At 44.2% G+C, this 27,425-nt stretch overlaps 1 protein-coding gene and 1 pseudogene across 4 annotated transcripts in view; one reads left to right on the top strand and one right to left on the bottom strand.

The window, feature by feature from the left end:
• The window catches only part of PUS7 (pseudouridine synthase 7), a 53,746-nt gene extending 34,360 nt beyond the window's left edge, over positions 1-19,386 (top strand). For 3 of the 4 annotated variants that reach the window (XM_070424618.1, XM_070424619.1, XM_070424620.1), the window contains exons 8-16: positions 1,874-2,002; positions 2,689-2,814; positions 6,300-6,361; positions 7,215-7,375; positions 8,317-8,443; positions 11,153-11,254; positions 15,817-15,946; positions 16,688-16,779; positions 17,804-19,386. In XM_070424618.1, coding sequence (XP_070280719.1) covers positions 1,874-2,002; positions 2,689-2,814; positions 6,300-6,361; positions 7,215-7,375; positions 8,317-8,443; positions 11,153-11,254; positions 15,817-15,946; positions 16,688-16,779; positions 17,804-17,940 — 1,066 coding nt within the window. In that variant the 3' untranslated portion in view covers positions 17,941-19,386. The remainder of the gene's footprint in view (positions 1-1,873; positions 2,003-2,688; positions 2,815-6,299; positions 6,362-7,214; positions 7,376-8,316; positions 8,444-11,152; positions 11,255-15,816; positions 15,947-16,687; positions 16,780-17,803) is intronic. The other variant, XM_070424621.1, reaches the window with a different exon arrangement.
• A 1,789-nt stretch (positions 19,387-21,175) lies between these two features.
• Positions 21,176-27,144, bottom strand: LOC139017013 (germinal-center associated nuclear protein pseudogene; annotated as a pseudogene).
• Positions 27,145-27,425: the final 281 nt, after the last annotated feature.

Below are 27,425 nucleotides of genomic sequence, written 5' to 3'. Positions count from 1 at the left end.
GATGCTGATAATTTAAAATGCAGAGCCAAAGCTACTGAGCAGCAGTTGACACAGTTGCTGGTTTGTGTGTGAAGGACACTTTCCCTCCTCTTAACCCTCTTGTTCCTTAGAATGAGGAGACTCCATAATTTAAAACAGGGCGAGAAGAGGAAGTCTTCCTGAGTCAACATGACCCATTCCCCTCCTTTCTAAAGCTACTTTTGGCATCAGAAGTTGACTGGGGAGGGAGAATCAGAAAGTCCTGGTCAAAGCCCCTAGAACCACAGTGCTCAGAGTTGTTTTATTTGTCGCTGCAACCAATATACTAGTAAACTAGTGAAAGACCAACAGTGAAGGTTAGTGTCTTAGTGAATGCATAGAGGCCAACACTGCTCTAAGTGAGACATGATAAAAAAAAAAGTGTGTCACTACTCTAAATCAAAAGGAAACAAAATTAAAAGTACCCTTTTTACTATAAACAACAACTATGTAAGTACTCTGCATATTCTTGGGATAATTAAAAATACATATCTGACTAGGGATTAGGATTTAGGATATCCTTTCTAACTATGCTTTATGTCCCAGGGCTATTTAAAAGGATTCCTGAATTTAACTGAAATTTTACTATGTAGTCCTTACTTACAGAAGAAGACCAACTAAGCAATGGTAGATACAGAAAAACACTCTTTTACACATGGCAGCATTTTTCCTGGGGAAGCTGAACAGCTGGATGAAAGATTGGGAGAACAGGATAGTCAACATTTAAAAAATATCACCCCAGCCTTGACCAGTGAGACTCAGTGGTTAAAGCTTTGGCCCTGGCACTGAAGGGTCACGGGTTTGATTCCCAGTCAAGGGCATGTGCCTGGATTGCAGATTCCATCCCCAGCCCCAATTGGGATGTGTGCTGGAGGCAGTCAATCAATGTGTCTCTCTCACATCAATATTTCTCACTCTCTCTTTCTCTCATTGATGAGAATCATCAATTGGTGGCCTCCTGCACTCCGCCTGCTGGGGCTCTAGCCCACAACCCAGGCGTGTGCCCTGACTGGAAATCGAACCGGTGACCTCTTGGTGCAAGGGATGACACTCAACAAACAGCCATCCTGGCTGGGCCAATTTGTACTTTTTAATCCCTTCACCTTTTTTACTCATTACCCCACCCCCTCCTAACTGACAACTGTCAAAATGTTCTCTGTATCTATAAGTCTGTTTCTGATCTACTTGTTCATTTATTTTGTTTTTTAGATTTAATTGATAGATGCATATTTATTACCTTTTATTCATATTTTTTATCCTTTTTTTCTTCTTCTTCTTCTTAAAAAATAGTGTTTAACATATCATATAATACTGGTTTGGTAATAATGAACTCCTTTAGTTTTTTCTTATCTGGGAAGCTCTTTTTCTGTCCTTTAATTAAAAAAGCTAACGTTGCTGAGGAGAGTAATCTTGGTTGTAGGTCCTTGCTTTTCCTCACTTTGAATATTGCCAATCCCTTTTGGCCTGCAAAGTTTCTGTGCAGAGATCAGCTGACAGTCTTATGGGAGCTCCCTTTTAGGTAACTGTTTTTCTCTTGCTGCTTTTAAGATTCTCTCTTTGTCTTTAACCTTTTGCATTTTAATTATGATGTGTCTTGGAGTGGGCCTCTTTGAGTTCATCTAGTTTGGGATTCTCAGGGGCTCCCTTTTTTTAGGTAGACTTGCTACATCTCCCAGGCTTGATAGAGTGGTCTAATGTAGCCTCATGTGTCCAGTGGCACAGCCTCCATGATCACCCCTAAACACCCAGCCTTTAAAACCCCTGGAAAGGAAGGTCCTGGCGTGCTCTCACCTGTAACACTCTCTGCTCTGTTTATTTATTGTTGTTGTGGTTTTGGGGTGTTTTTTTTTTTTAGAATAACTGCACAAAGACTTGCCCACTTGAACAAGTGCTTGATGAACTTCAAGCTCGGGAATTTCAGCTATCAGAAAAACCCTCTGAAATTGGGAGAGCTCCAAGGGAATCACTTCACTGTTGTTCTCAGGTAAGGAACTGGGTCAGGTGCAGACCAGGAAGGGTCTTGCCTGGTCACATCTGTACTCGGTGTGACCTCATAAGGAAAAAACAGAGCAGTTATTAATCTAGGTGAGCTGATACTAGCAGGCATGGCAGCAAGGGAAGGCAGAGTGGCCTCATAGGGTTGGGGGAGCAAAAACATCTGGAGTATTTGTACTGACACCCCTCTAAAAACAGCACCACCTTTGGAAAGATGCCATCTCCTTAAATATTGTGTTAAAAGACAAAGAATTCATCGTTCCACTTACGTGTGAGGCCTAGAATAGGCAAATCCTAGACCCAGAAAGTAGAAGAGATGTTTCCTGGGCCGGGGGTGGAGGGGAGGGTGAAGAGTTAGTGTTTAATGGGTGTAGAGTTTCGGTTTGGGAAGATGAAAAAGTTCCAGAAGTGGATACCATTGGAGGTTACACAAGATTGTGCATGTCCTTAATGCCACTATATTGCAAGCTTGAAAATGGCTAAAATGGTCAGTTTAATGTTACATCTCTTTTACCACAATTTAAAAAAAAGAAATATCAAAGTTGTCAGGAAGCAGAGAGAAAGCTGCAAGGAACACGGGGAAAGCATGGAAACCAACCCATGTCATTTATGATGTGCATTCCTGAATGTGTTTGACTGTAAATTTTTTCCTCTGGATAATTTGGGCCCCTACAGAAATATAACAGGAACTGATGACCAAGTAGAACAGGCCATGAACTCTCTCAAGGAGATTGGTTTTATTAACTACTACGGAATGCAAAGGTTTGGAACTACAGCCGTCCCCACATACCAAGTTGGAAGGTTTGTATTCAAGTTCTTTACTCTCATCTAAAAGAGCTCTCATAAAAAAAGAAGCAGGTGGTGGGGTTTTTAAAAAATATTTTATTGATTTTTTTTACAGAGAGGAAGGGAGAGGGATAGAGAATTAGAAACATCGATGAGAGAGAAACATCGATCAGCTGCCTTCTGCATACCTCCCACTGGAGATGTGCCCGCAACCAAGGTACATGCCCTTGACCGGAATCGAACCCGGGACCTTTCAGTCCGCAGGCCGACGCTCTATCCACTGAGCCAAACCAGCTAGGGCTCTAAAATTCAGTTTTTAAAAAATATTTTTAAAAATATAAATAAGGCCCTAGCCGGCTTGGCTCAGTGGATAGAGCGTCGGCCTGCGGACTGAAGGGTCCCAGGTTCAATTCTGGCCAAGGTCACATGCCTGGGTTGCGGGCTCGTTCCCCAGTGGAGGGTGTGCAGGAGGCAGCCAAGCAATGATTCTCTCTCATCATTGATGTTTCTCACCTTCTCCCTTCCTCTCTGAAATCAATAAAAATATATTTTAAAAGAAAAATACAAATAAGGACTGCTTTAAATTTAAAAAACAAACAAACCAAAAAACCCAAAATTAAAAGCCCTCCCACTTTGAAGCGAATGTGGAATCTCTTGAATGCAGACTGTCTAGTTTATCAGACTATTCTACTGGTGAGTGCTTCAGATGTGGGAGGGAAACTCACCTGTTTTACTTGCCTAATTTAAGTGTCTGAAAAACAAATCTCCTTTGTTCTCCTGGGCTGCAATGGAATAACTTTAAAGAGGGTTTTGGCATTTCCTTTCCTTTATAAAACATGCTCAGCAAATTGCACCAGTTAACTACAATTTGGTAAGTTGTTGTGTTAGCAATTATGATATCTGCAATGTTTTATAAAGCAAATCATTTAATAAAATCACTATTGCGAGGAAAATAAATAATTAAATAAAAATATTGGCACACAAAGGACACTCAACAGAATGAAAAAGCAATCCACAGAATAGGAGAAAATATTGCAAATATCTGATTAGGGATTAATATCCAAAATATATAGAGAATTTCTACATCTCAATTAAAAAACAGCAACAACCTGATTTAAAAATTGGCAAAGCCCAGCTGGCATGACTCAGTGACTGAGCCTCAACTTATGAACCAGGAGGTCACGGTTTGATTCCCTGCCAGGGCACATGCCTGGATTGTGGGCTTGGTTCCCAGTGAAGGGCGTGCAGGAGGCAACCAATCAGTGATTCTCTTTCATCATTGATGTTTCTATCTCTCCCTCTCCCTTCCTCTCTGAGATCAATAAAAATATATTAAAAAAAAAAAAAAAAAAGATTGATAATACCGTAGCATGTTCCAGGACTTCAAGGATGGCCATCAAGAGGAAATCTATTAATGTAATTTGTTGTATTAGTAGATTTAGAATTCATATGCTCAGCTAGCATGGCTCAGTGGTTGAGCCTCAACCTATGAAGCAGGATGGTCACAGTTTGATTCCCTGTCAGGGCATATGCCCAGGTTGCGGACTCAATCCCCAGTGTGGGGCTTGCAGGAGGCAGCTGGTCAGTGATTCTCTCTCATCATTGATGTTTCTGTTTCTCTCTCCCTCTCTCTTCCTCTCTGAAATAAATAAAAATATAAGTTTTAAAAAATAAAAAAGTAATATGATCTCATCAACAGATACTAAATAGCACTTCATACAATTTAATATACAAAATATCCCATATAGTGTAACCTAAATGTGAAAAGTAAAAATACTAATTAACTGGAGGGAAAAAACAAAACAAATTAATAGAAAGGATTTCTATATTTTGTTAGAGGAAGTCTTTCTAAGCGTGACTCCAAAACCAGAAATGTTACACAAAATATAACTTCTGTATGGGAAAAGATAGTTTAATAGAAGAAAGGAAAATTGCATATGCTTATAGATGCATGAAAAAGTTTTTAAAAATACTCTAAAAGTGTTAACTGTTTAAATTCTTAGAGGTTAGATAACAGGTAACTTTCTTATGTACTGTTTTAATTTTTTAAGATGCATGCATAACTTACAATCAGCAAAAATAAAGGCTTTTTCATTTTTTTTTTTTTTTCTTTTCTTTTAAAATACATTTCATTGATTTTCCACAGAGAGGAAAGGAGAGAGACAGAGAGTCAGAAACATCGACGAGAGAGAAACATCGACCAGCTGCCTCCTGCACATCCCCCACTGGGAATGTGCCCACAACCCAGGCACATGCCCCCGACCGGAACCGAACCCGGGACCCTTCAGTCCGCAGGCCAACGCTCCATCCACTGAGCCAAACCGGTTCCGGCGGCTTTTTCATTTTTAAAAGAATAATAGAAAAGGATAAGTTGTTTTCTGTTTCATTAGGCAAGGTTTACAAAAACATGGGGAGAAATTTTTTTGAGCAGTTTCAAATAAGTTTTGGTATCTAAAGACTTAACTTTTATTTACAGATAATACCATATGTAGCAACTTAAAACATAACTGTGTGGTATTTACACTTTTTAAAAAATATATTTTTATTGATTTTAGAGAGGAAGGGAGAGGGAGAGAGAGAGATAGAAACATCGATGATGAGAGAGAATCATTGATTGGCTGCCTCCTGCACAACCCCCAACTGGGGATCGAGCTTGCAACCCAGGCATGTGCCCTTGACCAGAATCGAACCTGGGACCCTTTGGTCCACAGTCTGATGCTCTATCCACTGAGCCAAACCAGCTAGGGCAAGGTATTTACACTTTTTAATAAAATTTATAGAATTTTAAAAGTGTGAAATGGTATTACATGTTATGAGTAGAACTTATGTTTTTTTTCTTCTCTCTCTTTTTTTTTAATAACTAAAAATTCCCTGGTCCAAATTTATTATGTGTCTCTGAAGGCTTTAACTGAAGAAACAAAATACGTACTCATGGAACAAACTGGGCCTTTGTTGTGATAAAACAGCTTCAGCTACTTGGCCGGAGGAGTTTGGCTTCACTATAAAGGGCTGTGCTCAATTTGGGTAGAACAGGATCTTCTCTCTATTTTTAAGTTCTTTTGGCATTTACATTTGAAATCTATATCATATTTGGTTTTCTGTTTACTTTTTAATTAGTAAAATAGAAGTCAGTGTGATTTGTTGACTCCACAGATTTGGACATACATTGGGGCCTTGACTTACGAGTTTAATTGGTTCCGTGACGGAGCTCGTAAGTCAAATTACTCATATGTCAAATCAAAAAGTGAACGAGTGAGACACGTGATGCTGGGCTGATGTTGTGGCGTTCACTGTGACGTTCGCTGCGCCAACTAGCGGTGGGGTATCTGAAGCTGGCTCATAACCCGAATTTTAGCTCGCAACTCAAAGCAAAAAATCGGCCGAGAGACTGCTCGTATCTCGAAAAACTCGTTAGTCGGGACACTCGTAAGTCAAGGCCCCACTGTATAAAATTTCATCTTAATGTGAAAGTAACTAAATTAAATGCTGTTTAATTTTAGAGCTATATTACAAAATTCTTGGGCTGAAGTCATGGATTTAATATTGAAACCCCGTTCTGGAGGTGAGAATAAAATTCATGTTATAAAAAAAAATAGAATATATGGCTAGATATTCATGGCATTGCTGTGAATGAAAGTATGTGAAAATTAGGGGAGTTATTTCAGAATTTTTAAAAACTGGGTTTTATTGGTAAAATAAAAATATAGTTTATTTCTTTATTTTCATAAGGTTTATATACATGTTTGAGATTTATCATTTATATGCTATTTTCAGCTTTTTAGCTCATCTGATTTATTAATTCATAAATGAATACATTCATTCCCTTTTCTCCATGCACTATTAAATCTTTGAACACAGGAATCCAAATATATTTCATTTGTAGTTAATTTTTAAAAGTGTAATAGAATATAAAAACTTGGCAAAAACATATTGAGAATCTTTAGTTTGAAAAATTCACTAAAACTTTCCAGAAAATATTTCTAAAATCATACTGCATGAAAAATGATTTAAGTACTACTTTACAGATGATCAAAAGTGATGCCCACTTTGGGTAATCATTCATTTGCATATTTAAAAGAGATAAAATTATCTAATTTTAAGGGAAGTAACCCGTTAAATTTGACAATCCTATGGAAAAGGGGAAGGAAGAAAGGAACTCCCAGGTTTTGTGGTATGTTGAATCAGCTGTGATAATGAACAAGTAATGGCTTTAAATCCTGGGGTGATGACAAAGCTGTCTAGTTCTATAAACTTTATACATTTCCCATCTTCTTATTTTCTGATGGTGATTCTCAGGTTAACAGAAGCTTTTACAAATAGCATTTTCTAATTTGTGTTCTGTATGAAGCATTTTAAGTTATGCAAGTCTGTCTATTGGATAAATTGTTTAATCACAGCTTTTTCCCCCCCTTTAGCCGAAAAGGGGTACCTGGTTAGATGCAGGGAAGAGTGGGCGAAGACCAAAGACCCAGCTGCTGCCCTCAGAAAGCTACCTGTCAAAAGGTGTGTGGAAGGGCAGCTGCTTCGAGGACTTTCAAAATATGGAATGAAGAATATAGTCTCTGCATTTGGCATAGTGAGTGCAATTTGTAAAGTCAGGCAAATGACTCAAGGTGGTTTAATGCTCTTTAAATTTTATCTTTAAATATTTTACTAAATTCAGAAGGAACAGAAAGTAAATGAGGATCCTTCAGTGATCTCTGAGGAGTGTGTAATATTTGTGTGGTTCTTCAGACTCCGAAAGGTCATGTGGGCGGGTCGTGGATGCCAACAGTATCGGCATAATAGTTTACATCGAGGGCATGAGAAGAGCAGTGATGTGGAAAATATTATCTACAAGGAGATTTAAATTCACTGTCTTGCTTTTTGAGAAACTCAGAATCCATCATTGAGTTCATTTCTTGATCATTCTCTAGCATCAGAACTGTAACCTGCCTCAGTTTAAGAGGGTTGCACAGTAAGGGGTCTAAGTGATGGCATTTCATTTCATTTCTTTGTGGTAATGCAAATTGGTACCCACTCTTGTGTAGCCTATGCTAGTATTTGGATAACTACAATCCAGAATAGACTGCAGTTTAACTCAAACTTGAGTCTTATTGACTCTTCCCCAGGATGTACTCAAAAAAGCAGGATTCTTCATGAAATTATTTGTTAGTTCCATCATTTAGGTTTTCTCCCTTACATAAAATTATGGGGGAGAAAGCACCATTAGCTCTAGAATTGACATGGAAATTCCTATGTCTTTGACGGAGGGCATAAGTTCTGTAGTGTTTTCTTTATCTGCGTGAATGTTTGCACTGTGGATGCACATGGGCACAGCTGTGGCTGCAGCCGATTGTGAATACCCTTGAGTGTGAGGGCTTCCATGTCTAACATGGGTTGCTACATATTGGAGGTTTAAGGTGTGAGTGTCTTATAGTAGGGTCACCACTAAAGTGAGATGCCTTAGAAAGTACTCTATTTTTTAATATTTAGAACATTTTTTTTTCTTGCCTGTTTTTTTTTTCTTCCCTCCAGATACCTAGGAATAATCGCTTAATGTATATTCATAGCTATCAAAGCTATGTGTGGAATAACATGGTGAGCAAGAGGATAGAAGAGTACGGACTGACGCCTGTTCCAGGGGACCTAGTTCTCAAAGGAGGTAAAAAGGCAGATACTGTCATTATTCAGTCAAACTAGAGTCCAGATATGCGATACCAGAGTTTAAAATACAGCCTGACTACTAGTTAAGAGAGAGAGATGTCTAGTAAGGTGGAAATGGACGGACATTGTAAGCTCAGACTGACAAGTTTGGATATGTATCTTTAATGAAAAATAGATCTCTGATTTGAGTAAGCGCCTGACTGTCCATTTTCTCAGCTAGAATAAGATTTGGGCTGAATGTTACCTAAAATCCCTCTCCAAGCTTTAATCTGGGAATAGCAAATACTACTCTGCACTTTGGGATGAACTTCCGCCTCTGGGCTGTTGGCAGGTTAAGGAGTTTCCTAACTTCAGATTGGAGCTCACTTTCCCTGTGGGCCGTGATCTAATGAACATTTTGTGCACACTCTGAGCCCGAAATGTTTCTCAGGCACCCAGACAATCTCATCTGCTGTTGGGCTATTACTGTGCACAGTCCTTATGCTAAGTCCCTCATCTGTGTCTTCTAGTTGGAAGCTCATGGTAATACTGCCAAGAATTCTTTCCGTTCTTCAGATGAGGTTCAGTCACTTGCCCGGGGTTCCACAGGTGGTTAAAAAAGGAAGGCTGGGATTCAGTATCAAGCCTGTCTGTTGTTGAGGTATTGCGTTATCCGGTCTTTGAAGAAATAAATTTTGAGGAGGTGTGAGAGGAAGGAATGCATTTTATAAATCTTACAGTGAAGCTCACGATTAATGTTTGAATAGCAGGAGTTTTAAATATGCTGTTAAAAATCTGTAATGGAAAGTTAAGGGAATTGCCAGACAGTGAAAGAAAAATGTGAGCTTGCCAAACAAGGATTTCAGTGTAGATTTTTTTTCCTTTTCTTTTTTTTTTCTTTTCTTTTTTTTAATATATATATATATATTTTTTTATATATATTTTATTGGTTTTTTACAGAGAGGAAGGGAGAGGGATAGAGAGCCAGAAACATTGATGAGAGAGAAACATCAATCAGCTGCCTCCTGCACACCCCCCACTGGGGATGTGCCCGCAACCCAGGTACATGCCCTTGACCGGAATCGAACCCGGGACCCTCCAGTCCGCAGGCCGACACTCTATCCACTGAGCCAAACCAGTCAGGGCTCAGTGTAGATTTTTATCTTTTTTAAAAAAAATACATTTTTATTGATTTCAGAGAGGAAGGGAGAGAGAGAAACATCAATGATGAGAGAGAATCATTGATTGGCCGCCTCCTGCATGCCCCCCACTGGGGACTGAGCCTGCAACCTGGGCACCTGCCCTTGACTTGAATCGAACCTGGGACTCTTCAGTCTGCAGGCCGATGCTCTATCCACTGAGCCAAACTGGCTAGGGCTAGATTTTTATCTTTATTCAATGGTCTTAAAGGAACTAGTTACAGTTAAAGCCTGAATGGAAGACCCTGCCATTGTTTCACATCTGTTGTTGCTGTTTACATTCCTTTATTGAGCCTATATCTTCATAAGCTTTTTAGCAGGTATATGTCAAACACTTATCTTTCATGGTCAAGACAGGATCAGAGGCCATGGATACTGACAACTGATTTGTCTGCTTTATTCTGTCTTTTTCCATGAATGTATCTACTGCCTCTTCTTGATGTATTAGCAAAACCGGGAAAACCTACAAACATGTGTTTTGTGGTTTCCTAGGAATAAGACAGAAAACATTGCTGTTATTTTTGGTGAAGAAAGTAAGTTGTGCATAGTTTATTTCAATGTAAAAAAAGTGTGAATTTTGTTTTAAATTTTTTAAATATTTTTCCTCCCAATATTGATCATATCAGTATATTTTTTAAAAACTTTTTAAAAATATATGTTTTGTTGGTTTTAGAGAGGAAGGGAGAGAGAGAGAGAAACACTGTTATGAAAAAGAAACATTAATTGGCTGCCTCCTGTAGGCCGCCTACTGGGGATCGAGCCCGAAAACCAGACATGTGCCCCAACCAGTTATCCAACCAGCAACCTTTAGGTGCCCAGGACGTTGCCCAGCCAACTGAGCCACGCCGGCCAGGGCCTATATCAAGTGTGTTTTAGTGTCCTTTGGGCCACCATATTTATCCTCTAACTACCAACTGTTTTGGTTCTTCACTGTTCATTCTTTTAGCAAAATGCATTAATTTGTGATAGCTTTCCAAATAGTATTTTGTAGCATTGTTTAATAATGAAAAGGAGCTGATTGTTAAAAGCAAGCATTCCCAAACAATGAAAGTGCAGCTGAGAAATAAAAGTTTTAACTTAGTACTTTTTCCAAGTCTGTGATTTTTTTAAATATATTTTATTGATTTTTTACAGAGAGGAAGGGAGAGGGATAGAGAGTCAGAAACATTGATGAGAGAGAAACATCGATCAGCTGCCTCCTGCACACCTCCCACTGGGGAGGTGCCCGCAACCAAGGTACATGCCCTTGACAGGAATCGAACCTGGGACCTTTCAGTCCGCAGGCCGACGCTCTCTCCACTGGGCCAAACTGGTTAGGGCCCAAGTCTGTGATTTTTATTTCTTGGGTAGAGTAGAAAAAGTGAAAGGTATATATTCCAATTCTAACTTCTTTAAGCTTTGTAGGTCACAGAACTGTACCACCTTGCACTTCTGACTGCTCAGATGTGTATAATTTTAGAAGACTGAGCTCATGAAAATATTGCCTATTTTCTTAACCTTTCTTAACTTACATATTTGTGAATTTGTAGCCACAGCCACCTACATTGAGGAAGAAGATGTTAATAATTACTCCATCCATGATGTGGTAATGCCCTTGCCTGGTTTTGATGTTATCTACCCAAAGCATAAAAGTAAGTTCTCTGTGTGGGGAAATAGTTCAAACAAAGTCTAACACAAGCCACTGGCAGCCAAGAGTAGAGAAAGAGGCAGGGGGGAAATCAGTTATTTTAAATATAATATAGAACTTTGTTATCCATCATGTTTAGACTTTAAATATATATAAACTGTGTTCACTTGTAGAAGTCTCCCAGAAAGGGATGCATGCAGATTATTTAAATTAAGAAGCAAGGTGATGGTGGTATTTGTATTTTTGTTATTAGTATTGTTATTGGCATTATTATTTAAGTTTCTGAAATTCATTAGTTCTTACTAAGGATGGAAAGTTTTTAGAAAGAATCCTTGAGAAAGTGAATGGATAATTCTACTTTAACTTTACTTTTCAGCTCATTGTGTTTTAAAAGTCAATAAGCACAGAAGTTTATAAAGTGAAAAAGTCAGAATTACTTCCCATTCCTCAGAGCCTGTTAAGAATTACTTTTGTGCCCTACCCAGTTTGGCTCAATGGATAGAGCATAAGCCTGCGGACTGAAGGCTCTCCGGTTGATTCCTGGTTAGGGCACAGCCCAGGTTGTGGGCGGATCCCAATCAATGATTCTCTCATCATTGATGTTTCTATCTCTCCCTCTCCCTTCCTCTCTGAAATAAACAAACAAAAAAAGAATTACTTTTTTTTTAATAAAGAATTTGAATTTTATTTATTTATTTAAACATATTGATTTTTACAGAGAGGAAGGGAGAGGGATAGAGAGTTAGAAACATTGATGAGAGAGAAACATCGATCAGCTGCCTCCTGCACACCTCCCTACTGGGGATGTTCCCGCAACCAAGGTACATGCCCTTGACCGGAATTGAACCTGGGACCCTTGAGTCCGCAGGCCGACGCTCTATCCATTGAGCCAAACTGGTTAGGGCAAGAATTACTTTTGTTACCTTCATGGATGCCATTGGTGGGGGTAAGTGAATGAAGATTACAACTTTTATTGTTCAAGGATTCAGAAATTTAAAAGAAAGCAGCTCCGAGCACGGGACCAACGCGATGGAACTGAACCTGGAAGTTTACTAGTACCCCTAGCCAAGCCTGGGTTGTGGGAGGTGTTTTCCTGTTAAGACATCTCTCAAGAGGCCAGAATTATTTTAATTATCAGTGTTATAGTCTTTGAAATTTTACTGATAGTGAAATGATTAGGATTAACATCCTTCTTTGATAATGCAAATACTTATAAAACAGTTAAATGGTAATCTGCCACTTACATGTTAATTATCTTAATAGAGTCGCTGTGCCCCTCATTGTCCTGAGGGCTTAATGCAGTGGTTCTCAACCTTCCTAATGCCGCGACCCTTTAATATAGTTCCTCATGTGTGGTGACCCCCAACCATAAAATTATTTTCGTTGCTACTTCATAACTGTAATTTTGCTACTGTTATGAATCGTAATGTAAATATCTGATGCAGGATGTATTTAGGTGACCCCTGTGAAAGGGTCGTTCAACCCCCAAAGGGGTCGCAACCCACAGGTTGAGAACCACTGGCTTAATGCTTAAGGGAGTGATTGTGCAGGGGCTTGTATGGGAGTCATTTGAGGCTCTTCTCCATTCCTTTATTCCTCCTCGGAGGGGTCTATCCCATAACCAGGGATATGCTAGGGGAGGAAAGGTCACCCTGGGGGCGAGGTCCCACCCTATTGTTCCTTGCTAGGCACACAGTGCTTTCCACCCTGCATACCTGGCCTGTCATCCTTGCCCTGGTCACGCCTAACTGCCCACTACACTTGGTGCCCAGCAAAGCTGAGTTGTCCTGATAAGTGTGTCCTCAGCGAGTCCTTCCTTGATCCTAACATTTTTTATAAATAACTGGAATAAGGATATCTGCTTATCATATTTGCAAGTAGTGTAACCCAAAATAGTTAATATTATTCTATCTAATAATAGACAAACAGGGTAATTGACCGTACCTTTGCTACACCTCCCATTGGCTAATCATGGAGATATGCAAATTAACCGCCAACAAAGGTGGCGGTTAATTTTTACGCAGGTGCTAAGCAGAGCAGTGAAGGCGCTGAAGGTGGCTCCAGCTGGAGCAGTGAAGGCCTGGGTGCCGGGTGCCGGAGGAAAACCGGTGCCAGCAGCCAGGGGAAGGGAAGTCCTATTGCACAAATCTTTTCATGCAACAGGCCTCTAGTCTTCTACACTAATAAAAGAGAAACATGGTAATTAGCGTACGACCGCTACCCTTCCCATTGGCTAATCAGCATATCCTTATGCAAATTAACTGTCAGCCAAGATGGCGGCCGGCAGCCATGCACTGAAGCGAACAGGGAGGCTTGCTTGCTCCAGTGACTGGTGAACTCCAACCTTCCCCGCCTAACTTGGCCTCTCAGCTGCAACTCTAAGCAACTATGTTGCAAATATAGAAGCTAAACAAAACCCCAGAAACCTGCGTTAGTCAGCCAGGCTTCAGCCAGCCGGACCGCAACATTGTATCAAATACAGAAAGTAAAGGCCAGAAACTGGCTTTCAGCAGTGAGGCCTCAGAGCTAAAGCTGGCCTAGAATAGAAAAAAGAAAAAGAAAAAAAGGAGCGGTTGGGAGCTTTAGTCACCTGCCAGCCGGAAACGTCCCTCAGCCCCTCAGCCAGACTGGCCAGGCACCCCAGTGGGGACCCCCACCCTGATCCAGGACACCCTCCAGGGCAAACCAGCCGGCCCCCACCCATGCACCAGGCCTCTATCCTATATAGTAAAAGGTCATATGCCTCCCGGCACCGGGATCAGCGGAGCCGCGGGGCTCCCAGCACTGGGATCAGCGTGACGGGGCAGCACCCAAACCCCCTGATCGCCCTGCGGCTCTATGAGTGACAGGGTGCGGGGCCACTACCTCCCTATCTGTCCTGCTCTGTTTGCGACAGGGGAAGTCGCCCCAACCACCTGATCAGCCCTGCTCTGTGCCTGATAGGGGGGAGCTCCCCAATACCCTGATTGCCCTCCGGCTCTGTGAGTGACAGGGGGCAGCGCCCCAACCCCCTGATCGGTCCTGCTCTGTGCGTGACGGGGTGGCGCCGCAACCTCCCCATCGACCCTGCCTTGAGTGTGACAGGGGGCGGTGCCCCAACCCCCCAATTGGCCCTACCCTGAGCGTGACTGAGGGTGGCATCGCAACCTCCCGATCCACCCTGCTCTGTGCATGACAGGGGGCGGCGCCCCAACTCCCCAATCGGCCCTGCTCTGAGCCTGACCAGGGGCTGCACCTAGGGATTGGGCCTGCCCTCTTCCACCTGGGAGCAGGCCTAAGCCAGTAGGTCGTTATCTCCCGAGGGGTTCCAGACTGCGAGAGGGCACAGGCCGGGCTGGTGGACCCTGTCCCCGTCCCCCCCCCAGTGCACAAATTTTTGTGCACCGGGCCTCTAGTATGTAAATAAGCATCTCAAAAGAACTGCAGGGGTCATTTAATAGGGTTAAATATAAATTCTCACATTTATGCTCCAAGATCAAATATATAGATAGAAAAGGCTCAGTTTGATAGTAGTCTATATAAAAAGTATCTGGAGTTGGACTGGATGAGAGAAAATTAAGGGATTAAGAAAAAAAACACATACATATATGTATATAACGCATAGACACAGACAACAGTGTGGTGGCATCCAGAGGGAACGGGCTGGGGTGGGGGGTGGGGGTGCAAAGGAAGGGAAAATGGGGACTGAGAAGGACTGCTTGGGGCAACGGGTTTATGATACAGTGTGCGGTGATGTTTTATTGAGTTGTACACTTGAAACCTGTATGGTTTTGTAAACCAATGTCACCCCAATAAAATCAAATTTAAAAAAGGTGTCTGGAGTTACTGTTGAATTTAAGCTTGTTACCCCAGAGGCAGATAAAGGGATTTCGTTCGGAATGCAAAAATGTCAAAGGAGGGACCGTTGGGGGAACCGATGTTTGGCCTAGAGAAGTTATGGCTTAAAGGTCCAATACTCATGAATACATGTGGAAGTGGACGGTTAATCTGCTTGTTTCAGAGCAGTCAACAGAAATTACGAGAAGACAGATTTCAGTTTGGAACAGGAGGTCTTCTTAATAATTGCGTACCTCACATGGCAACGGGCTAGACCCACTGGAGGGCTGTGGCGGCTCTCTCCCGTGTTAGGAGAAAGGTGCTACATCAGGTGCCTGGGTGAGCCAGATGGTTTCCCAGGTCTCTTATTTTTATACATTTATTTATAACTACCTTCTGCCAGAAGAGTTTGAGGTTTCTGTATATCTTCTCTTCCATCTCTGAGCATGTATAAATTGTAGTTTAGTAACTTCTGATGAAATGGCCTTTTGTAACTCGCTTGGGCACCTTACTCCCCAGATACTGAAGCTGTTTGCAAAGGTAATTTATAAGTAGGTTCAAATCTAAGCTGGAGAGACTTGGTCCTAGTTAGTCACTGAGTTTTGATTCCAGAGAATAGACTGGATCATAAATTAGCGTGACTAATTGTGTTAGGGTTAACCAACTGAATTTACATGTTACTCTGTAGTCTAGTTCAAGGTAGCTTGCAGACATGGTACATTCCAACTAACTTGTTGTATTTTATGTTAGTTAGTGACGCCTACAGGGAAATGCTCACAGCAGATAATCTTGATATCGACAACATGAGACACAAAATTCGAGATTATTCCTTATCAGGGGCCTACCGAAAGATCATTATTCGTCCTCAGAACGTCAGCTGGTGAGTAATAGTCCAGAATGAAATAGAACTGAATTACTATGTGAGATTTTAAGCTTTCACACCACATATATACTTTTCAGTGCTTAAAACCTGGCACATAAGTGTTAGTTGTTGTCATTACTAATATTATTACTGCTACTTTTGGTAATTTGCAAATCATCAAGAAATAAATGAAGGCAAACATACAGTGAAAGTGGCTTAGTTTATATTTTATTGACAATAAATTATTGAACAAATGTGAAGAGACTGAACTTTTTCCCTATTAAAGATTTTTCCATCCTGGGGAAACATTTTCTTTTCCATAGGCTGGCATCATCTGTCACCTTGCTATATAATAATATAAAAGCAGTATTTTTTTTTTAAATATATTTTATTGATTTTTTACAGAGAGGAAGGGCGAGGGATAGAGAGTTAGAAACATCGATGAGAGAGAAACATCGATCAGCTGCCTCCTGCACGCCCCCCACGGGGGATGTGCCCACAACCAAGGTACATGCCCTTGACCGGAATCGAACCCGGGACCCTTCAGTTCACAGGCCGACGCTCTATCCACTGAGCCAAACCGGTCAGGGCTATCAAAGCAGTATTTATGCATAAAATCTGGGCATGTTCTGTTATTAAAAAGTTCCACTATTGTCTATAATAGACCTGTGTTTTCCTTACTAAACAAATGGTGATGAATGACTTGGTACCTTTTATGGAAGTTCACGTTTATCCTTTTTTTATTTATATGTTTTAAAGGGAAGTTGTTGCATACGATGACCCTAAAATTCCACTCTTCAACACAGATGTGGACAATCTAGAAGGGAAACCACCACCAGTTTTTGCTTCTGGTAAGTTTACTTAACCACCAGGTCTGTATCAACTTTGAAATATAGGTTGTCCCCAGAATATGTATACACAGTTTGAATAATGATAAAGGCATGATTATAATTGAAAATACATTTCATTTTCAAAATTGAGCTATTAACTGTTAAAGTGCTTTACATTTTGGGGGGACATCCTCTATTTCTCATACAAAAACAAACAAAAAAAGCTCTTATAATCCCACCACTTCCCATCCACTCTGTAATTTCTGTTTTGTGTTTTGTCATCTCAGTTTCATGATTATAGCTAAAAGTCAGTGATTAGCCGAAACCGGTTTGGCTCAGTGGATAGAGCGTCGGCCTGCGGACTGAAAGGTCCCGGGTTCGATTCCGGTCAAGGGCATGTACCTGGGTTGCGGGCACATCCCCAGTAGGAGGTGTGCAGGAGGCGGCTGATCGATGTTTCTCTCTCATCGCTGTTTCTGACTCTCTGTCTCTCTCCCTTCCTCTCTGTAAAAAATCAATAAAATATATTTTTAAAAAAATAAATAAATGAAAGTCAGTGATTAAAACAGTAAATCCCGCTGAAAATGAATGACAGTTATAGAAGGTTTTTGTTTTAGTTAATTGAATATCTATCTCCTTCACCTCCATAGAGAGTTAGCAAAGGTGAGCGGAAAGCCAGGAAGAATATCTAAAACGTTAAATTTACATTGTCATTGTCAGATTCTGGTTGTCATTGCTTTGTCTGTCTTCACCCTGTGCTCTAATTGTTGTTTTTTATTTTAATTTTACATGCATTTCTCTCCTGTGCTATTCTGTCATCTGCCCTTTTTATGACAGTTCCAGGTAGAATTCACGGAGAGAGTCAACTGGGTCAGACACTCACAGATCTTTTACTTCTGAGGCTCATTCTCTGCGGCCCCCTGGGAATGAAAAGCCTGGGGGAAAGAGCACAATACTTTTATTTGTGTAGAGATTATATGACTTGCCCCAGTCAGTCTGCAACTGCCTTACGTTTCTGACTGTTCTCTTCTTTCTTGCCTGGCAGAAGGCAAATACAGAGCTCTGAAGATGGATTTTTCTCTTCCTCCTTCTACCTACGCTACCATGGCCATTCGTGAAGTGCTAAAAATGGATACCAGCATCAAGAACCAGACCCAGCTGAATACCACCTGGCTCCGCTGATCCCTTTGTCCCCAGATTAGAAAATGCAAACAAGTGTTTGCTGGCCTCCTGTTCATCTTTCTCTTAGTACAGACCTATATGGATTTTGGATCTTTGTAGTAAAAGATTGTTTGTATTTTTTCAAGTTTTTATTAGCTTAATTTGCAATATTTATATGCCTATACAAATCCTGAGGATCCTAATTCTAGCTTAGAGAATATAAATTGGTTACAGTGTATTTCAGGTGCTTAAGTCATAGTAAAATGTCAGCTTTACTGGCTTTCTCATAATGAAAAAGGACTTTAGTTTAAAGTGGCAGTTTTAGCTTTTGCTACTTTTTTTTTTTTAATCATCACCCAAAGCATATATTTTAATGATTTTGTAGAGAGAGTGGAAGGAAGACAGAGAGGAAAACATCAATGTGAGAGAGAGAGAGAAACATCAGTTGGGTGCCTTCCCATGTTCACCTCCACCAAGGGTCAAACCCAAAACCCAGGTATGTGCCCAGACCGGAAATCGAATCCATGACCTTTTGGTGTGCTGGACAACACTCCAAACAACTGAGCCACACCAGCCAGGGCAGGTTTTGCTACATTCTTGGACAACGGGAATTTTTAACATCTATGAAATGAGTACAAAATAATGCATTTTTTAAGAGAAAATGCAACAAAACAAATCTTGATGGGTAAATAATTACAGCACCCTCTGACCTATGAATATAAACATAGTACTTACGCTTATTTAAATGATGAAACATCTGTGGATTTATGAACACAAAAGTGATTGCCATTATCTAGCTTAAGTACAGGTTCGGGTAATTGTTTATAGAGTTTTTAGTTACAATGGCTTTTGCATTTATATTATCACTGTCTTTTTTTTTTTTTTTTAATATATTTTATTGATTTTTTACGGAGAGGAAGGGAGAGAGATAGAAACATCGATGGGAGAGAAACATCGATCAGCTGCCTCCTGCACATCTCCTACTGGGGATGTGCCCGCAACCCAGGTACATGCCCTTGACCGGAATCGAACCCGGGACCTTTCAGTCCGCAGACCGACGCTCTATCCACTGAGCCAAACCAGTTTCGGCATACATTATCACTGTCTTGCAGAAGAGTTGCATTCATAGGGCCTTTTTTCTTAATGTAGACATGTGTACCTATTTTTATTAGTCAAGGTCTAAATTTTACTCCAGGTGCCTTTTATGTTCAGAACTCTTTCCGCTGGACTAGTATTTGCCCAAAAATAAATGATAGCAGAAAAGAAAACTTTAAAAATTCACAAGGGCTCCTCTTAGCAGCACTAACCTTTGTCACCGACTGCCTGGGTATTTCCATTTCTGGCATTGCATAAAACTCTTGTCTGGTGTGAAAAGATAAATATGCTTTCTAAGGATCTGTGGCATAATTGTACCAGTTTTTATTTTCTATAATTTCTAGAACCAAATATAATAAATATTTTTAAAAACTCCTTTCTACTGGTTGTATTAATAATGTCTAAAAATGAGTGCAAATGAGAACCTTGGCTCTGACTGAAGACAAGGAACTAATAAAGGATCCTCAGACACGGTGTGGACACAAAGCTGTGTTGTGATCGGGTGTGTGGTATGCAAATAGTATAGAATATCAGGTGGTACATTTGACTGGATTCAAGGTCATCCAGTAGCACCATTCACTTGCCTTCCACTCTGCTTTCTGGAGGGGAAAAGAAAGGGATGATGAAAAGTAACTCTTAATCGGGAATATCACAGAATGGGTGTGTGAATGACATTTGTCCGGAATTTGGCAGTGGAAATGAGATTGAGGACTGTTTTTCAGTCGTATTTTAATGACATCTATCACACTTTGGAAATTAAAAAGGGATTTAAAGTATGGTACATTACTGCTTTAGCTGGTTTGGATCAGTGGATAGAGTATTGACCTGCAGACTGAAGGGTCCGGGTTCAATTCTGGGTAGGGGTATATGCCCGGGTTGCAGGGTTGTTCCCCAGTGGGGGGCGTGCAGGAGGCAGCCAATCTATGATTCTGTGTCATCATCGGTGTTTATCTCTCCCTCTTCCTTCCTCTCTGAAGTCAATAATAATATGTATATATCGTACATTACCTTTCTAACTGCATTGTTCTCTCTGTCTTCTTCTGGTATTCTAATGATACATCTGTTACATCTTTTGAAATTGTTCCACAGTTCTTAAATATTCTATTTTGGGTTTTATTGCCTTGTCCTTTTGTTATTATTTTTCTTTGCGTTTTAGTTTGAGAAGTTTCTATTGACATCTCTGATAGATCCTCCCTTCCCCCAACTTGTGGGCAGAGTATGATGTAACCTGCAGCCCAGAAATACCTGAGTGACTAACCAGGTACCTTAATATGGACTATACATTGGACCTCCAATCCACACCTGCCAAATACCCTCAGCCCTTGTCCTATATGGACAATGCAGTAAGCCACCCATCAGTGTGCGCCGAGTACACTAAGCCCCCCACCGCTTCCCATTCCGCCCCTCAAAAGGCGCGCCCGCCCCTGCATGTGCTGCTGTCCTCTCTTTGCGAGACAGCCCGGTAGGTGCTTCTCTGATAAAGCCTGTAGTCCTGGTTTTCGGCCTCTGTCTGATTTTTCAATCTCCAAATCACTGATTCTTTTTTTGATCGTGTCCAGTTTATTGACGATCCCAACAAAGGCAGGCTTCATTTCTGCTACCATGTTTGTTTTTTATTCCTCACATTTCTTATTTATTCTTTCTTAGTGTTTTCGTCTCTGCTTACATTACCCATCTGCATGTTATCTACTTTTCCATTAGAACCTTTACCAGTAATCATAGTTATTTTTAAATTCCAAATCTGTGCCATATCTGAATCTGATTTTGATGCTTGCTTTGCCTCTTCAGACTTTTTTTTTTTAAAGCTTAGTATGTCTTGTAAATTTTTGTTGAAAGCCAGACATCATGTATGAGGTAAAGGAACTGAGATAAGTAGGTGTTCAGTGATGGTTTATTTTTTTGGTTTTTTCCCGGTCTTTTTTTTTTTTTTTTTTTTTTTTTAGTTTTATTCATTTCAAACTGACATTCAATGTTTTGTTTGCATAATTAACTGTCACATTTCCAACAGTGCATCAATAGAGCAGGTGGGTGGTAAGGAGTGAGGGGTCCCGGACTGGGAGAGGGAGCAGGCCGGGCTGAGGAACCTCCCCACCCCCCAGTGCAAGAATTTCGTGCATCGGGCCTCTAGTCAAGAATAAGATTATTTCGAAGAAATCTCTGGAAAGACCCTCCCGCTCTCAAGTCTGCAGCTCAAATGTCCACCATGTCCAGCAGTGTGGAGATATGGAGCTCTGAGGCAATTTCTTCTTCCCTTGAACTTCGGATCAGCCTTTCCAGGTGCTTCAGCCGTTCAGTCAAAGATGTGCCAGTTGCCTCTGACAATTGCAGTTGTTCCCCTGTCCTTTCATTCTGTGGGCGAGTCCTTGTGGATGTTTTAATCACAGGTTGGATAGTCTGAGGCAGAGACACCAGAGTCTGAGGAAGGTAGAAGGGAAGGGAAGTTGAATCTGTAAATGTTCCTGAGTCTTCAGACAACAACCGCTGAAGTCGATCTTCAAATCTCTTGCTCTCCTCTTTTTCCAGTAGAAGACTGCTGGACAGACACTGGGCCAGGCGCTCCTGGGCAGAGGCTCCGCGCATCAGGTCCTCCGTGCTGGGAACCGGCCCCTCTCGGCCACACTCTGCTCTCCTCTTCCATTTTCTTCGGTGCGCGTGAAGGAACGGAGTGGGAAACTTGTTTGCAGAAGGATGAAAAGTCCTTGTTTCCAAGCACCCCTGATGCAGCTGGAGGTCCTTCTGCGTCTGCATTCGGGCTTGTTTCCACGACATAGGAACATCATATGCCTTCAAATGGTTTTTAAAAAAATATACACATATCTGACCATCTTCACTCAGTGCCTCTGATGTGACAGGAAGCCTAGGGGGCGTCCAGTCCCTCAGCTTGTGGTTGACACACAAGGCAATGACGTCGTCCCACGGGATCTCAGCAACTGAGGGCCCTGCCTCCCTGCCAGGGGAGGGGTTGTGGCTCTTCCACCTGACATAAGTTCTTCGGAGCAGGCTCTCCACCTGGGACTGGAGGACGGGCTGCGTCTGGCCAGAGCTGGGGATCTGGGAGGCATACTGGATAACCATGGAGCACACAGGAAGCCAGGGAGCCCCCGGGGGTGGGAGGTCCATCTGCGGGAGCTGAAAGCCCAGCACAGCCTGTTTCAGCCAGGCCAGGTGCTCCGGGGAATTCCAGTGAAGGTGAGGAAGCAGCCGGCTGCCCCCTGCCTCAGTAAACTCGGTGACAGGCCAGGACAGGTCGCAGAGCTGCTCGGAGGACACCACGGAGGCGAGGAAGTGCAGAACACTGTTGAACAGCTCGATGATGGCACCAGGTTCCTGCGAGGCCAGGCCGCCCAGCCGCCTCTCTCTTCTGTCATGGAAAAACCGGCCGCTAAACTCACGGCCAAGCCCATCTTCCACATACTGAATGAGGGTCTGGCAGCAAAGGTCGAGGGCACGGGGGCAGTGGGAGACCAGCCACTGCACGGCCAGGGAAACCTTATTGGTGCCTTGTAAATCAGTAATGGACTCAGGAATTTCAATAATGATATAATCCGAAATCAGCTTAGCTGCAACCAAATCCTGTAGCATCAGACCATCATCCACTTCCTTCTCCACGGCGACCCCTCCCAGGCTGGGTGCGAGCACCACCAGCGGCATCGCAGGCTGGAAGGGCTTGGCCTGCAGGAGTTGCTTGAGCTGCAGCAGCGCCGACAGCCAGTACGCGTCCTCCTCTGCAACGTCCTCGCTCTTGGTTTTGGGGGCAAGCAGCAGCATGAGGCCGCTGGCTCCCAGGAGCTCCTTCTGTGTCTCCACGGCATCCAGGGCACCGTCACTGAGAGCACCGTAGGCTACCTTTATACACACGCTGACAGGAACGGCCCGATTCCCTTTGCTGCCGAGTGCGTTAAACAGCCTGAGTGTCTGGATTCCACCAGCATCGCTGCATGTGTCATCCGAGCCATCACCTCCCATGAACTTGGCTTTCAGCCAATCTGCCAGAATTCTGCCAGGACTCCGTGGGGACCGCTCTTCTCCGTAGTTGGGCAACACCAGCACCAGCTTCCAAAACGCATGCTCCCTGCAACCAGGGAGGTGCTGAGCCACGAGGGACGGCAGGTCCAGGGGCGCCCACGCTGCATCACTCAGTAGCTGCTGGTGGAAGTGCTGGACCTTCAACTGGTGTGTCGTCTTGTTCCTGAGCCACCTGAGCCTCTTGCAGGAGACGCCCACTTTCCCGGCGTGGCCCAGGTCCAGGAGGCCCTTGGCCAAGTTCTCCTCGGCAATGGGACACTCTGCACTGGGCGCCAGTGCCGCCAGCCGGTCATTCACATCCACACGGCAGGGCGCTGCAGGGAAGGCCCGCATCTGGCGCCTCAGCTTCTTCCGGGCGGCGACAGCTTCCCTCCACCTCTGAAGATGCTTGCAGTAGCACTGAAGTTCCCGGAGGGTCTCCTTTGCAGTCTGGACAATCTCCTCGCCAAGAAAGAAGCCCACCAGGTGGGCACAGACTTCCTCACTGCGGCGGGCCGCGCGGACCTTCTGGTCTGTCTCCACGGCACCCTCCAACTCCTGGGAGCAGGTGTCCCTCACACATTCCATCGCCACCAGCTCGGTCAGCTCTGCAGCCAGGCCCTGACTCATCTGAGTTAACACCAGTTCTCTTTCCTGTTTCAATCTCCCCTCTTCAGCCTGCCGCCTCTCCTCTTTTCGCTCCCTTTCCTCGGGCATTTCTTCGGCTGCCATGTGCCTCAACATGCCTGTGGCAGCGGCTGTGAGCGACCCCTCCACAGCAGCACTGGGAACACCCAGAGCTGTGGCTGCCAAGGCCGCCCCGGCGGCACCCACCTCCTCGCAGTCCCTCTGAAGAACCTCTTGGATGAGCTCGCCCACCACCTGCGCCAGGTCGGCGTCAGAGTCCTGAGGCTCGGGCTTTGCGGGAAGAAGTTCCGGCTGCACAGGGGGTAGCATCGGGGGTGGGAGGAGGCCGGATGCCGCACTCGCACTCGGGGTGGCTGCTGGGCGGTGCGGCAGATGGGGCAGCGCGGGGGCCGAGCTGGGAAGAGGCTGCGGGAGGAGGGTAGGCGGGGACGCGTCCGCCGCAGGACCACCTTCCTCTCCTCTCCCCACACCTGCTGCGTCCAAGCCGGCTCTCCGAGCGCCCACGGACAGCTCCGCGGCCAGGCTCTGCCCGACCAACTTGTTCCGGGAGTTGAAGCTGCACACGGGGCTGTGACGAGGGACAGGGGGCAACGGCCCCCCATTCACAATTTCCCCGACCGACACCATCAGCTTCCCGGTAATCAACACCGACTTCCTGGCCTTCAGGAACCCCTCTGGTTCCACGAACGAGGACCTGTTCAGCTCGACACAGCCATCGGAAACAGTGAGACCGTGGGAGCCGAGGAAGTCTGTGGCCTCTTGGCAATCTCTGAAGAGCAGCGTGCGCACCACGCTGTCCAGGGGAAAGAGGGTGGAGCGTTTTTTGCTCACGGTATAGGCGATGCTGAGTGCCCGGAGAGCCTCCTTGCGGACCTGATTAAAGTAGCAATGCAAAAGACAAGCGTTCAAGTAAGAAGCCGACTGGACCAGTTTGAAAAATCTCACGAAATTATGACTGTTCAGTGCAGCAAAAGCCTGAACCGCAAATGTCACCTCCGGGGAGTTTCTCACCGCCGGGTGGAACCGCTGTACTTCTCTCAGGACGTCCCCCTGGTTGAGATTGAGCAGCACGTGGTAGCCCTGGAACTCAGCCTCGCTGGCACAGAAGACGCCCTCGTTCCTCAGGTCTCGGTACATCTCCTTGAGACTCTGAAGGCACTTGGTCATGTTCTCATTGTTGATCTTGGCATCAAAGGAGGACATGGGCTCCTCGCACAGGAAGTGAGCACAGTGGATATGAAACCGGGCACACTTCTCAATCAGGGACACCGTCCCGGGATCGCACAGCTGCTGCTGCGTGATGTCCTTCCGGATGGCCCGTGTGCGGTTCCACAGGAAGTCATACCAGTCCCGCAGGCTGCCCTCCCTCCGGTCCATCACCTGGGTCACCAGGTGATCCATGGTCCTGCTGAGCACTGCCGAGGGCCGCAGCTCATGTGGCAGGGGCTCCTCCTGGCCGGCCGAGGAGCGACTGTACTCCTTGACAGCTGCCGCGTGGTCCACCTGGTCAGTCCCGGGGATCACTTCAAAGACACTCAGCTGGCTCCGGGTCTCCCGCATGTACCGCTCCTTCTCCGGACACATGTCAGGGCACGTCCCAACAATAGTCCTTGCTTTGTCCAGATCGGTTCTTGTCACCCGAGCTTGCCTCATGATTCTGTCCCTCTGGTCAAGCAGGCGGTACTTTTCCTCGGACGATTCGGCCACAGTGCCTATCAGCGCACGGAGGGAGGACACACCCGGCCCAGGACGCTCAGAGCTCTCAGAGCCCGAGTCAAAAGAGTCTCCTTCAAGCAGGTGGGCCTTCAGAAGGCCTGACTTCTTCACTGGGGAGCTTTTATTCGCGAGGCTGCCGACTGCAGTCCTCCCCATGGGCTTGCCGAGGGGGGAGTGCTGAAAGGATGTGTCCTCGGTGCCCTGGCCAGCCTCACCCTCACCTGGTTTCTTCTCCTTGAGGGAAAGAGGTTTCCTGTTGGGACTCATTTTCTTCTTGTGCCAAAAGATAGACGTTTCTTCAGGCAAACCTTTTTTCCCCTTCTTCCTGGCCAGGGCTGCAGAAGCACGATCAAAGAAATACACTACCGCGAGGTGTTTGTCGCGCCTGGGGTGAGTGCGCTGCACTTGAGCAATTCTGCCAAAGTGTTTCTCCAGAAAGGTCCTGTTGTTGAGACAGTCGGGAATGTTCTTGCACCGGATCGCTGTGACTTCAGAGGGAGAGAAGCCCCCAAGGCTGCCTGTGCTCTCACTTCTTTTATTCTGACGCCCAGAAGCTCCTCTTAGGAAATCTTCTTTTTTACCTCTTTCAGTTTCTTCCTCGTTCACACCTGGAAGCCGGGAAGCTGCCAGAATAGACTGACTCCCTCCTGGTATGGCCGGGTGATCATTTTCCCCAGACTCGGCACAGCCAATTTCTTTTCTAGATTCCTTGTCGCCCAGACGACCGACTTCTTGATTGCTTTTGCAAACATCCTGTAGAGTCCGACCAAACAGAGTACCTCCCCGGGGCCGCTTAGCGGGAGGATGATCGCCCCTGGAGAGAGTGTCCAGGTCTTCCACGGCGGCGGCGGCGGCGGCGGCGGCGTGGCCATATCTCCTTGGGGAGCGATCGCCATCCTGATCCCCCTTCCTTTTCAGTCCTTTCATGAGGCTGCAAAGCGGCTCCACTTGGGAAACAGTTTCTTCACATCCTTGTCTGGCACCTGTTTTGCTAACTGGGAAGGGTTCCCCCAGTGATCCTGAAGAAGATGTGGGGAAGCTAGTGAAGCTACTATTAAGACTTCCAAATAGTGACTTAGGGCCTTTCTTCTCTTCCTCCACATTCTGACTTGACAAAGCAAGGGTAAAGGGTGGTTTCGAAAAGGTAAAATTTGATTGAGTAGCTGAACTTGTCACCTGTGTAAAAGAAAATGGAGCCTGTCCTCCAGGTCCACTACCAATTGGTTGGGAAAATGTGAAAAATCTGGAAGTAACTTGGCTTTGAGTTTTCTCTGGCTCGGATTTAGCGTCCAATATTGGTCTGAACACTGAATTTTCCAGAGATGTAAAGCTGAACTCTGTCTTCCCCAAACCATAGCTTGCTACTTCTCCAGTTTCTGGTGCAAAAGTAGAAGTACTTGGGAAAGCCCCAAGGTTGGGTGATTTAAAAGTAAATCTTGGATTTCCAGGCACACATGAACTTGAAGGCCCAGAGGCAGGTAGAAAGGATGGAGTGTGTTCAAGTCCAGAAAAGAGTCCAACATTTGAGGTTTGGGAGAATCCTAATGTTTGTGCTGAAGAAGAGTGACCTACTCCAGATGTTGGAAAGCTCCATATCTGTGAAAATCCTGAGCTTTTCCCAGATACTGTGTTGTTTTGTCCAAAAAGAGAAGGCTGACCAAATCCAAAGGGTTGCTTAGCCTGAGCAGTTCCTATGGAACTACCGGGAGATGTTATAAAAGCACTCGGCTGCTGCCCGCTGAAAAAATTAGGTGGGTTCATCTTCTGATCCAGTTCCTGGAAGGTTGCTGGGGTTCGACCCCAGCGGGTCCAGGGGTCCCCAAAGGTGTGGACGGAGTCGGCGAAGAAGGAATGACACGGAGACGGCGTTCAGTTGATCAGCAGCCTAGCCAGGATCTCTAGCCAAGTTCTGGTTAGGAACTCCAGTGAAGTTCTGGTCTCGGTTGTCTGGTTACATCTGCATTTATACCAGTATTTTAATCCTGTCAATTTCTATTGCAAAGGTTAGGGCGTTTCTTAGCTCCATTCCAGGAAGTAAAGAT

Source organism: Myotis yumanensis, unplaced genomic scaffold (assembly GCF_028538775.1).
Source record: "Myotis yumanensis isolate MYYU_CA2020_CCGP unplaced genomic scaffold, mMyoYum1.0.hap1 SCAF_9, whole genome shotgun sequence".
In the NCBI taxonomy this organism is placed as follows: Eukaryota; Metazoa; Chordata; class Mammalia; order Chiroptera; family Vespertilionidae; genus Myotis; species Myotis yumanensis.
This window is presented reverse-complemented; position numbering and strand designations above follow the sequence as displayed.